This window comes from Calypte anna, chromosome 22 (genome assembly GCF_003957555.1).
Source record: "Calypte anna isolate BGI_N300 chromosome 22, bCalAnn1_v1.p, whole genome shotgun sequence".
Lineage (NCBI taxonomy): Eukaryota > Metazoa > Chordata > Aves > Apodiformes > Trochilidae > Calypte > Calypte anna.
In genome coordinates, this window is record NC_044267.1 from 2729946 (window position 1) to 2741979 (window position 12034).

The window sequence follows — 12034 nt, forward strand, 5'->3', positions numbered from 1 at the left end:
GGGGGGGATGCAGTGAAGTGGGGATGCGGTGATGGGGGGGTTGTGGGGATGGGGGGATGTGGGGTACGCGGTGACACGCGTGGATGCGGTGACACGCGGGAACCGGTGACGGACACCCGCTGCCCGCGCCCCAGCCGTCCCTCCCCCTTTCCCCCATCAGCCAATCAGCGCCCTCCACCCCCCTCTCCCCTCCCCACTCCCGCTTTCCATTCGCCGCTTTCCTTGCCAATCACTCCCCTCCACCTCTCCTCCTGACGTCACACCTCAAGCCCCACCCACTCTCATCAACACCACCCTCTGATTGGCTGCGGCGCGGCGGGGCGTGGCCAGGAGCGGGGCGCGGCTTTAAAGGGGCGGGGGGGGCCGGGGCAGCGCGCCAGTTCCGTGTGGTTCCCCCCCAACCCCCCCATCCCATCCCAAACCTTTCCCGGGCATCCTGGGATGGAGCTGAGCTGCGGAGTGGGGGGCAGCGCAGCCGCACCCCCGGGGCCCGGGCCCCCGCACCCCACCGCAGCCAACCCCCCCCCGCCACCGGAGGGCGAGGAGTACGAGAGCCTGCCCAGCGGAGCCTCCCTCGGCACACACATGATGGCCGGGGCGGTGGCGGGCATCATGGAGCACAGCGTCATGTACCCCGTGGACTCGGTCAAGGTGGGGGGGTAAAGAAAAATAAATAAAGTGGGGGATGTGGGGTCGTGGGGGGGTCGGTGGCATCACCCACCCGTAGCTCCGGGCGTTGGGTGGGGAGGGGGAGAGGTGGGAAGGAGGTGAGGGTCGTGGGGATGGGGGGAAAGGCAGCGCAGGGGTGCGTGGGGTGCGCGGGAGGGGGTGGGTGGGGTGAGGGGGGGACTGGGGTTGGGGTGCTTGGGGAGTCCGCATTGGGTGCTTGTTGGGGTGCATGGGGGGTCTGTGGGATGGGGGGGTGCAGGGGTGTTGGGGTGCATGGGGAGTCCCTATAGGGGTGGCTGTTGGGGTGTATGGGGAGTCTGTGGGATGGGGGGTGCACGGGTGTTGGGGTGCATGGGGGCTCTGTGGGATGGGGGGTGCAGAGGTGTTGGGGTGCATGGGGAGTCCACATAGGGGTGGCTGTTGGGGTGCATAGGGAGTCAGTGCAATGAGGGGGGGTCTGTGGGATGGGGGGTGCACGGGGAATCCGCATAGGGGTGGCTGTTGGGGTGCATAGGGAGTCTGAGCAATGGGGGGTGCATGGGGGGGGTCTGTGGGATGGGGAGTGCACGGGTGTTGGGGTGCATGGGGAGTCTGTGGAATGGGGGGTCCAAGGGTGTTGGGGTGCATAGGGAGTCAGTGCAAGGAGGGGTGCATGGGGGGGGGTCTGTGGGATGGGGGTGCACGGGTGTTGGGGTGCCCACAATGGGGTGCATGCTGGGGTACATAGGGAGTCTGTGGAATGGGGGGGAGGGTTGCTCGGTATTGGGGTGCACCCAGGGGAGTTCATGCCTGGAGGGAGGGCTGTGGGTGCATTGGGGGTGCCCGAGGGGTGTGCACAGGGTGCTGGGGTTTGTACTGGTGCAAACGGGAGAGCACTGGTGTGGTGCTGGGGTGTGCAGTGGGTGTGAGGTGGAGGAGGGGGGAGCCTGCAAAAGGTCTTGGGGTGCAAATAGTGCCTGAGGCTGTCAGTGTAGGGGTGCCCAGGGGTGGGGGGGAGCAGGGTGGGCTGCTGGGGAGTGTGCTTGGGAGCTGCTGGGGTGCAAGGTGCTGAAAGTCACCCAGGTCTCCCGTGGGAGCTCTGCACCCACCCTGGACCCATCCTTGCAGCCCTGGCAGCTCTGCCCAACCCTTGGTGCAAAGGTGTGCCCTGGGCTGGGCTGCAGCAAGCAAAGTCCTCATGGAGCAGGAAACCCTCCCTTGGGTGGGTTTTTTTCCCCCCTTTTCTAGACATGGAATCCTAGTCCAGGAGGGAAAAACTGGGATGGGGATGGGGGGTGAATGTGACCTTTTGTGGGGTGCTGCTTGGTGCAGATGGGCAGCTGGGGGCCAAGGAGCTCTGGGGGTTGCTGGGTGCACCCCAGGGAAGGATTCAGAGCTTCAGGATGGGGTGGGAAGCATCAGGAAAGGGGTTTCAGGGTTTCCTCTCTCTGCCCTGCCAGCACACTGCTCTGGCAGCTTCAAAAGGAGAAAATAAGGTTAGGAAAAGCCACGTGCCCTCAAGCCCAAGCCTGCCTGAGTTCAAGAAGTGTTTGGATGATGCTTTCAGGCACTTGGGGTGCCCTGCACAGGGAGAGGAGTTGGACTTGTGGATCCTGATGGGTCCCTTCCAGCTTTGAGGATTCTAGGAATATTGCTGGGGCTGCCAGCTCCTCCGTGGTCCAGGGGGGAAAGGTGTCAAGCAGATGCTTTAATTCCTCCTCTTCCCAATCCCTGGAAGAGTAAGGAGAGGAAATGCCTCTGCTTTGAGGAACATGAGGTCTCCTCAGTGAGCTGCCAGCCAGAAACCCTCAAAGGGAATATTCTTGGCTTTGTTTTTTCTTTTTTTTTTTTTTTCCCCACTGGGTCTGTGCCTGCTGGACCCGGTTTGGGCACTCCAGGGTCCGTGCCCATCCTTCCCCAGCTCCTTTTCCCCAGCCAGCCCTGGGATTTTTCTGCCAAGTCACGGCTGGAGTGTTGTCACTTGGGACCTGGCAGTGTTATTTTAAGAGGGGTATTTCCTCTGTGGGAGAAATGGAGGATTAAAAAGAAAAAAAAAAAAAAAAAAGAAAACAAAACCGAAACAAAAGAGAGAGGGAGGAAAAGAAAGTGGTGCCCAGTTTCCTGGAGCTGGAGGTGCTTTGTGTGAAGGTAAAAATGCTGATCTCACCGGGCAGTGAATTCCCAGCTTGGGCTGGGGGGGGGGAGATTCCTGTAATAATCCTGCTCAGCAAAGTGCCTGGAAGTGCTTGGGAGCTGATAAAAATACTCTGGCTGGGGGGAAAAGTCTCAGGGAGCCCAGCCAAGGGCAGCCCATGGGTTTGAGGGCAGAGAAATCCTCAGCTGCAGGGTGCTGGGTGGGTGTTCTGGCTGGGGAGAAGTGAGAGTTGAGCCCAAAAGGGTTTTTTTTTCTCTTTGGAGTGAAGCTGTGTGGCAGCTTAGCCTAGGAAATGGGCTGCTCCCTCCCTACAGGAAAGCTCCTTCCTCTCTGGATAATCATTTCTGGGATGGGTTGTGAGAGGAGGGTGAGGGGGTTGGATGTGATGCTGCAGAAAGAGGCATTTTGGGCACCTGGTCAAGCTGTAGAGGAATTGTTTTTGGGGTTGAAGCCAAGTCATGTCCTCTAAAAGAGAAAGTGAAAACGTTGGAATTTGGGGAATCCTTTGCTCCAGCCACTTGCACAATCCCTGAGCTGAGGAGGGGCTGGGCTGGGGGGATCCAGGGCAAAGCTGGGGAGCTCCTCCATCCCTCTGTGCCAGCAGAGAACACCCCCAGGGGTGCTCAGGGTGATGGAAAAGGGGGTAAATCCCTGATTTACCATGATTGAAAGGGGGTAAATCCATGATGCATGTGGGAATGGGCAGCTCCCCCAGCACCTACCTGCCTGGGAGGTCCCTTCTGGAGCTCTTCCTGCTGGTTCCATCCCTGTTCTTCAGGAGCAACGTGTGTCCCAGGAGCAAGTGGAGCTGCCAGCTGGAAGCTTTTTGGGGGCTTAGTGATCCCTGCTTGGTGTCTTTGGATGGGAAAAACCCTCTTGGAGCTTCAGCCTTAAGTTTCAGTGTTGGGTTTTGTCTTCCCCCACTTCTCCTGGGGTTGTCCTAAGACCTTGGCTGTGGGGTTTTAGCTGGAAGTATCTGTCCTGCCAAGCCTGCTCATTAATTCCAGGGATCAGCATGGCAAGGAGAGCAGGAGGGAGTTTCTGGAGGGGAAGGAGCTGCCTTGAGGACCTGAAGAACTCTTCTTGTCACCTGGGGACTAATTCCTGCTGGCAGGCAGCTGGGTGAGGAGCTGGAGAGGTGCCAGGCTTGGTCCTCCCTTCCCACAGCAGTGACAGCAAGTCCTTCCTCCAGCACTAGGGACATTGCAGATGTCCCATCAGAACCTGGGGGTCCATCAGAACCTGGGGAGTGAAACATCAGGTCCATCAGAACTTAGGGGGTGTAATATCAGGTACATCAGATCTTGGGAGGTGTAATATCAGGTCCAGCAGAACCTGGGGGTCCATCAGAACCTGGATGGTGAAACATCAGGTCCATCAGAACCTGGGGTGTAACATCAGGTCCATCAGAACCTGGGGAGTGAAACATCAGGTCCATCAGAACCTGGGGGGGTGTAGCATCAGGTCCATCAGAACCTGGGGGGGTGTAGCATCAGGTCCATCAGAACTTGGTGGGTGTAGCATCAGGTCCATCAGAACCTGGGGGGTGTAACATCAGGTCCATCAGAACTTGGGGGGTGTAACATCAGGTCCATCAGAACCTAGATGGTGAAACATGAGGTCTCCCAGGTGCTTTTTTTCCCCCTGGCTGTGCCTGGTTCCTAATGGGTACAAAAGGTCCAGTGGGAACCCTTGGGGTGATGGGGAGGAGGAAGCTCCAGGCTCCAGCTGCCATGGGGTGGCCAGGAATGAGGCTTTTTGGCAGGGATGGAGTGAATGTTTTCTTGGTTCCTGCTAGGACAATCAACTCTGGGTGACCTGGCTGATGCAAACAGGTTTTGGGGCTTCTCAGGTCTTGGAAGCACATGAGTGTGAGGGTGGCAGAGCTGCTCTGAGCTTGTTTGCCTGTTTTTTTTATCTGGGTTTTGGGGTTAGGGATACTTGCCTTGGGTTTGGCAATGGGAGGTCCTGCATCCACCCATCCTGTGGCTCCAGGAGGAGCAGTCCCTCTTGTTTCAGCTGATGGGGTGGAAAATCCCACAGCTATAATGTCCCACTGTCCCCTCCCGTGGGTACCACCACTGGGTTGCATGCTCTGGCTGAGAACATAAAAAAAATAAATAAATGGGGGGGTTTTGGAGTTTGAACAGGGGTCATTGCTGTAAGGAGGTCTTCTCCTTACTGCAGAAATCCTGAGTATTTCTTGGTTAAAGCATTGGAAGTGTGAGTTTGGTGAGCTGCAGGCTGGGTGGCTGTCACAGCAAGGTGCAAGCTGAGCTCTGGGAGAGGCATCTGTGGTCAGAGGAAGGAGGAGAGAGAAAAAAAATTTAAAAAAAAAGGAAAAAGAAAAAAGAAAAACAAAACAAAACCCAAGGCCAGTTTGCTCCCAGCTTGTTTTTTCCAGGGACATGCCAACTCAGTGACCCTTGGTGAGAAAATATCCCAAACTCCAGACCTGCCTCTTTCTAATTAAGCAATTCTAGGTAGCAAAGACCCCTGGAGGATTGCTGGGCAGGAGGCAGGTTGGGTGCTCCCCTCTAAACAGCACCCACAAAAGCTGAGGAACCTCAAGCTGTGACTTTTTGCTGTTGCTGCTTTGCTGCCCAGCCTGAAACCTGGGATGCTTGTGGTTCTCTGTGCACTCTTGCCTTATGCAATGAGGATTAATCTAAGTAGGTGGAGAAGCATTTCTTGGCTGCTTGAAGAGAGGGGTGAGGCTCCTGGGGAGGTTGCTGGCTGCAGATATTGCAGCAGGAACCTCTGGGGGGTGGGGGGGGGAGGAAGGACTTGGATGGCTCATAGCAAATCCTCCTGGTTCACACCATGATAAACTTATCCTGCCCGGAGCAGAACCTGTTTTCAGCTCTGGGCTTGCTGGCTTGGGGTGTTCTGAGCTTCCCCAGTCCTGCTGGAAGGTGCAAGAGGTCCTGTGGGACCCAAACCCAGCCTGGTTTGGGCTGCAGAACCCCAGGGTTTGGTGCTCCCCAGGGTGTTGGGGGGGATGTGGTCACCTCCTGGCTCTTCCTTGGGTGACTGTGTAGGAAAAGGGGGGGTGTTTTTTCCTTGTCCCCCTCTTCCTGAGGGGGTTAGCCTGGTTTTTTGTTTTTTTTTTCAGCTTGCCCTTCTAGGAAAGCAGTTGCCTAATGGGGTGACTTAAGCCTGCACACCCAGGGCCAGGAGCAGCTGCAGGAGGAACAAGCTGGGGCAGCATCTCAGGAGTGTTGTGAGCAAGAGGCAATTAAAGCCCTCACTGGGTTTCTTCACCCAGGCTTCTGACCACCTCCACCAGCTTCAGACCTGGGCACTTTTCCTTAAACAAGAGCAGAGGTTGCCCCTCCTTTGCCTGAGCTCTTGGAAGCTTTTTATTTATTTTATTTTTTTTGGGGGGTGCAAGAGGAGCGTGGTGTTCATCTCCCTGCTCCTGATGGAGGGTGCTGGTGGTCCTGGCTTGGGTGCAATAATCCTCAGTTTTTGAGCCTTCTCATCACCTCGGAGCTCTTTTTTGCTGCTTGTTGCATTCAAAGAGGAGTAATGAGGCCTCTCCCTTCGTGTGCTTTGTTGCAGACCAGGATGCAGAGTTTGCAGCCGGACCCCAAAGCCCAGTACAGGAGTGTGTACGAAGCCCTGAAGAAGATTGTCCTTACAGAGGGGTTCTGGAGGCCTTTACGGGGGATTAATGTCACCATGCTGGGGGCTGGCCCTGCCCATGCCATGTACTTTGCCTGCTATGAACAAATGAAAAAGTCCCTAAGTGAGACTCTCCAGCAGGGAGGAAACAGCCACTTGGCCAATGGTATTTTTGGGGTGGGGTTTGGGTTGGTTTTTTTTTTAGTTTTTGGGTTTTTTTGGGTTTTTTTTTCATACAAACCCCCCCCCCCAGCCTGTCCCTTGCTTGCTGCCATCCTTCAGTGTCCCCTGTGCTCCTGGAGGATCTGCATTCACCCTCCCCTTGGAAATGAGGGATGCAAAAATGGGCTTGCAGACCTCAGGCTGCTCGGGGAGAGCTGCAGAAGCAGGGGGAGGTCAAGGTGCCCCTTTCCTGGGGGGTTTCATGCTGTCCCCATCCTCCTCTGAAAGCTCTGCCACTTGGTGGGGCTCTTTCTCCAGAGAAGCCCTGGGTTGGTGGCTTCTCTGCTGGCATCTTTGTGTCTCCTCCAAAGCCTGGCTCTGATTTCTGTTTCTGTGCTGCTCAACAACCTGAAATAATTCCAGCACAAGGGATCAGTCCATGGATGGATCAGCTGCAGGCATGGGCTCCTTCTGGCTTTTTCAGAGAATCATAGAATCATAGGATGTGCTGGGTTGGAAGGGCCCTCAGAGCTCATCAAGTCCAACCCTTGATCCACTCCCCCCGTGGTTCCCAGCCCATGGCACTCAGTGCCACATCCAGGCTCTTTGGAAAGATCTCCAGACACGGAGAATCCACTCCTTCCCTGGGCAGCCCATTCCAATGCCTGATCACCCTCTCCAGAAAGAAATTCTTTCTCAGCTCCAACCTAAACCTCCCCTGGCACAACTTGAGACCCTGCCCTCTTGTCTTGTCTTTTCTTGAAGGCATCACCTCAACCTTCTGAGGTTGGGAGTGCAGCTTGTTCCACGGATCTCCCATGGGGAAAGTGCCCTCTGCATCCTCTGGCTGCTCCTACACTCTGAGAAAATTATTTTGGGAATATTTTTGTGGGGTCCAGCAGTCCCTCTGTGAGATGAACCCTCTGCCTGAGGGCTTTTAGGAGAGGGTTTGTGCAGAAGACACTTCTGCCTGGTCCTGCCCATGATGTTAAGGGTATTTAATACCTTTCTGCCTTGCTGCTTTTTTGCTAGGAATGTGCTTCCTGCCTTTGCCTTTTTCAAGTAGCTACAGGCTCAGGGTGGGAAACTGAAGCCCTGCCTTAATGAGAGCTGACCCAAAGTCATTTGGGCAAGAGAGAATTGGGGATGGCAACCAACATCAAAGGGGAAGGTGTGGCCCATCCTAGAGCCAAGGGCAGCAAAGGGGCTGGCAGCTTGCAGGGTTTGTGCAGTGAGTCTTTTCAACCTGACTAAAGGGATGGAAATGGTTCCTTGGGATGCACTGAGCTGGTTCTGGAGCTTGCTCATTGCAGAGGGAAAGCAGAGGGGTCTGTGTGGACAGCAGCTTGGAAGGTGATGAAGGGACTGGCAAAGGGTTGGGGTCCTGTGCAACCCATCCTGGTGTCTCTCAAGGCTGAATTTTTGCCTCCACTGGGCATGAACCCTGGTGCTGGGCTCCCTGGGTGGGTGCTGGGTGCCTGCAGCACCCTTGGCTGCCTCCCCCCTGGCAGTGCCTGAGCAGAACTCCTCCTGATTCATTTATTTTTTTCTTTAAAGGGTGTTTTTGTCTCTTGCAGGTATAGCTGGGAGCGTGGCCACGCTGCTGCACGATGCTGTGATGAACCCAGCTGAAGGTAAATGCTGCACCCTGCATCTTCTCAGCACCTTCAGCCCTTTTTGCTCAGCTTTAGTGCACCCAGACAGGGCTTTAGGGATAAATTCTGTTTTCCCTTGCTTGCCCAGCCTCTGCCTGGAGTGTTGTGACTCCTTGGGAGAGCTGGGGTGCCTTCCTCCCATCTGCCTGGAGTGTTGTGACTCCCTGGGGGGTGAACCCAGCTGAAGGTAAATGCTGCACCCTGCATCTTCTCAGCACCTTCAGCCCTTTTTCCTCAGCTTTAATACACTCAGACAGGAGTTTAAGGGATAAATTCTCTTTTCCCTTGCTTGCCAAGGGCTTGCACATCATCTGCCTGGAGTATTGTGACTCCCTGAAGGATGAACCCAGCTGAAGGGTCCTTCAGCACCCTGCTCAGCACCTTTAACCCTTTCTGATCAGTTTAAATGCACCCAGACAGGGCTTTAGGGATAAATTCTCTTTTTTCTTGCTTGCCTTCCTCTCATCTGCCTGGAGTGTTGTGACTCCCTGGGAAACAAACCCAGCTGAAGGTAAATGCTGCACCCTGCATCTTCTCAGCACCTTCAGCCCTTTTTGCTCAGCTTTAATACACTCAGACAGGGGTTTAAGGGATAAATCCTGCTTTCCCTTGCTTGCCCAGCCTCTGCCTGGAGTGTTGTGACTCCCTGGGAGAGCTGGGGTGACTTTTCCTGCCATCATGTTCTTCCTGCTCTCCTGGTGCATCTCCATTGAAGTGGTTGTGGTTTCTCTGGACCTTTGGGCTACCCAAACCAAACATTGCTCAGGTGTGGTGTGAGAGCAGCACAGCAGCTCTTGCATAGGCTTCTTGGGTAGGCTGAGTCTGGCATCAAAAAAATAAAAAGAAAACAACCCAACAAAGCTTCATAATCAAGTGCAGCTCAAATGAAGAGTGAAGCTCCCTCCTGTTAATGTCTGGCTTGCCCCAAAGTCAGGGTTGTTTTGTTTTGTTTTCTGGAGAGGCAAATAAAAAGTGTTTCTAGTGTTTCAAACCCTTTTATTAATCTCCTGATGAAATGAATTAAATTAATTGGCCTTTTGCTTAAGTCAGTGGAAGCTGTTCCATTGCAGGGCTTGAGTCCCAGTGCCAGTAACCAGTGGAAGGATATTTAGTGACCTTTCTGCCCTGGGAAATCAGTGTTTCCATACACCAGGGAATACTCAGTGACCTTTCTGTCCTGATAGAGCAGTGTTTTTACCCAACAAGGGTCTTGATCTCTCTTGATGCCTTTTTAACTGGGATTAAAAGTTCCTTAATGAACTTTGAGGGGATGAGAGCTGTTCAGCCAGGGCTGAGCTCTGCCCTGCTCCCCTCTCTTGTGCTGCTGAGTTTTTTGGGGGGAAGCAGAGGACACAGGCAGCTTTTTTGGTGCAAACCTGCCCAGAAGCAGGACCTGGTTTAGGCTGTAGGACTTGTGTTGGGTCTGGATGGTTGGGGGGGTTGGAGCAGGGTTTCACCTGAGTGTTTTGATGCCCCAGAAGCCTCTTCCTTAGCTAACAAATTGTCTCCCTGTCTCTCTCCTGCCTGTCCCACCCTCCCCCAGTGGTGAAGCAGAGGATGCAGATGTTCAACTCCCCATACAAGTCGGTCCTGGCGTGCATCAGGACAGTGCAGAGGACAGAGGGGTTTGGTGCCTTCTACCGGAGCTACACCACCCAGCTCACCATGAACATCCCCTTCCAGGCCATCCACTTCATCACCTACGAGTTCCTGCAGGAGCACCTCAACCCCCAGAGGGAATACAACCCCCGTTCCCACGTCCTCTCCGGAGCCGTGGCCGGAGCCGTGGCCGCCGCTGCCACCACCCCCTTGGATGTCTGCAAAACTTTGCTCAACACCCAGGAGAACATGGCCTTGAGTTCTCTCAACATCAGTGGCCATCTCTCGGGCATGGTGAATGCCTTCAGGACTGTCTATCAGCTGGGGGGGGTCCGGGGGTATTTCCGAGGGGTGCAGGCACGGGTCATTTACCAGATGCCCTCGACAGCCATCGCCTGGTCGGTGTATGAGTTCTTCAAGTACTTCCTCACCAAGCACAAGCTGGAAAAAAGGACATCTCTCTGAAGTCCCCTTAAGGGGAGGGTCTCCACGAGCCACTCTGTCCCCCCCTTTTACCCCTATCCACGTGCCAGCTCTGGTTCTCCAAGAAGGAGCAGCCCCAGGTGACTTCCAGGTGACGTCCTGCTGGGGGATGGAGGGGTTCAGGTGATGCTCAGTCACCTTGTTCCTCCTCCTTGTTGAAACAAATGCATAGTTTATAAAGACTTAGAATAATATATATATATCTATATATTTAATAACTTTATTTTGGAGAAGTGAAATGATAACTGCTATTTTTTTGCTGAAGATGTTTGAAGTTGTGGTTTACTCCTTCCCAAAAGGCTTAGGTTTAGACAACCTAAGCTGCTTTGCTTTCTTTTTACAGCAGAGAGACAACTCTCCAGCCCCAGAAGTTACTTTTTATATAAATATAAAACAGATGGATAATGTTTATCCTTTATTTTTCTATATAGGCATTTGGGTTGGTTTTAAAATACTATTACAGATACCTACCAAGCTGTTTAAAAAGGACTAAATTCTTCTGTCCTCTGTAAGGAAGACCAAAAACCATTTATTTTTCTAGCCAGATTAGTTTGAATTATAAGCATTTAACCCCCAGCCAGTGGCCTGGATACTTGGGGGGGTGTCCAGGTACTTGGTGTAGCCCTTTGAGATTTACTGGGGTGGGGGACAAGGAATGGGGACACCAAGGGCAGGGGCACCCTGGGCACTTGGTGGGGAAATGATAAATTCCTTTTTTTTTTTTTTTTTTTAACAAGGAGAATCTTTAAAAAAAAACCACAGATTTTAAAGAATAGTTGGGTTTGCTTTTTTTTTTTTTTCCCAAAGACTTTTTTTAAAGGTACTTTTTTTTTTTTTTTTATGGTGTGTGATAGCTCTCCAGCCTTCATCCTCCCTTAATTTATTGATGCTTCTTATTCCTTGAGCCTCTGATCCTGCTGCCAGGGGTGACTCTGCCCATCTGGATGGCTGCAGGGCTGGAATTTGGGGGTCAGGACCTGGAGCTTCTGTTTACACTTTGCCTGCATGATCCCAAGCCTTGCATCCAGGCAGTGAAAACCTTGGAAAACTGCAGACCCAAACCCACCTCCCAGCCCCAGGGTTGCTGTAACCACCCCAAAACCCTTTCAGCCAGGTACTTGGGTGATCAGCAGCTAAAGAGGGGGTTTTAGGGGCTTGGAGCTTTTGCTGGAAATTAAAGGATGCTCATGAGGGCATCTCCATCCTCCTTGGAGCTTTTCCTCCAGGTGATCCCTTGAGCATCTCCCACTGCTGGGGCAGCTCCTGGGGATGCTGCCAGCTCAGTTTGGTGGCACTTGGAGGTGGTGACTGCCCAGAGCAGGGCAGCTTTGGGCTTGCCAAATGTCACTGGAGGTCTCAGAGGTGCCTTGTGGAAGATGACACTAAGCAGAGCTCAATTTTTTTTTTTTTTTTTTTTTTTTGTGTGTGGGGAGAAAGGGAAATCCCAAAGGCACCTCTTGGGGAGGTGCTGCCATGTGCCTTGAGCTTCTTGCTGCCTTTTTGTCACCTTAACTGAGTGGATCAAGGTGTTCCATGCACCCTGTGCCTTAAAGTGTGGGGAAAAAATAAAACAAAACTGGGAAGCTGGAAGCCCTTGGGCTGGCTGGTGCAAGCCCTGGGCTCTCCCTGCCCATGGAATTGGAGGGCTTGGAGCCTTGGGTGGAATTTCCTCTTTGGCTGGAAACTGGAGAGGAACCAGAACTGC

The 12034-nt window shown here is 53.6% G+C and overlaps 1 protein-coding gene across 2 annotated transcripts; it reads left to right on the forward strand.

Annotated features, from left to right (window-relative positions):
• The first annotated feature begins 398 nt into the window (after positions 1–398).
• Positions 399–10700, forward strand: SLC25A37 (solute carrier family 25 member 37). 2 transcript variants are annotated; one of them, XM_030463985.1, is made up of 4 exons: positions 399–651; positions 6368–6596; positions 8170–8226; positions 9931–10700. In XM_030463985.1, the coding sequence occupies exons 1-4, from the start codon at positions 442–444 to the stop codon at positions 10254–10256; spliced, it is 822 nt and encodes a 273-aa protein (XP_030319845.1). In that variant the 5' UTR covers positions 399–441; the 3' UTR covers positions 10257–10700. The 2 variants fall into 2 exon arrangements, with proteins under 2 accessions (XP_030319845.1, XP_030319844.1); XM_030463984.1 differs by having other exon boundaries at positions 442–651; positions 9791–10700.
• The last annotated feature ends 1334 nt before the right edge of the window (positions 10701–12034 follow it).

Bases quoted from the DNA above. Each gene is read 5' to 3' on its own strand.
- SLC25A37 (XM_030463984.1), top strand. From the start codon at position 442: ATGGAGCTGAGCTGCGGAGTGGGGGGCAGCGCAGCCGCACCCCCGGGG. The intron at 652-6,367 runs GTGGGGGGGTAA...GCTTTGTTGCAG, and splicing joins ACCCCGTGGACTCGGTCAAG to ACCAGGATGCAGAGTTTGCA. The intron at 6,597-8,169 runs GTATTTTTGGGG...TGTCTCTTGCAG, and splicing joins AAACAGCCACTTGGCCAATG to GTATAGCTGGGAGCGTGGCC.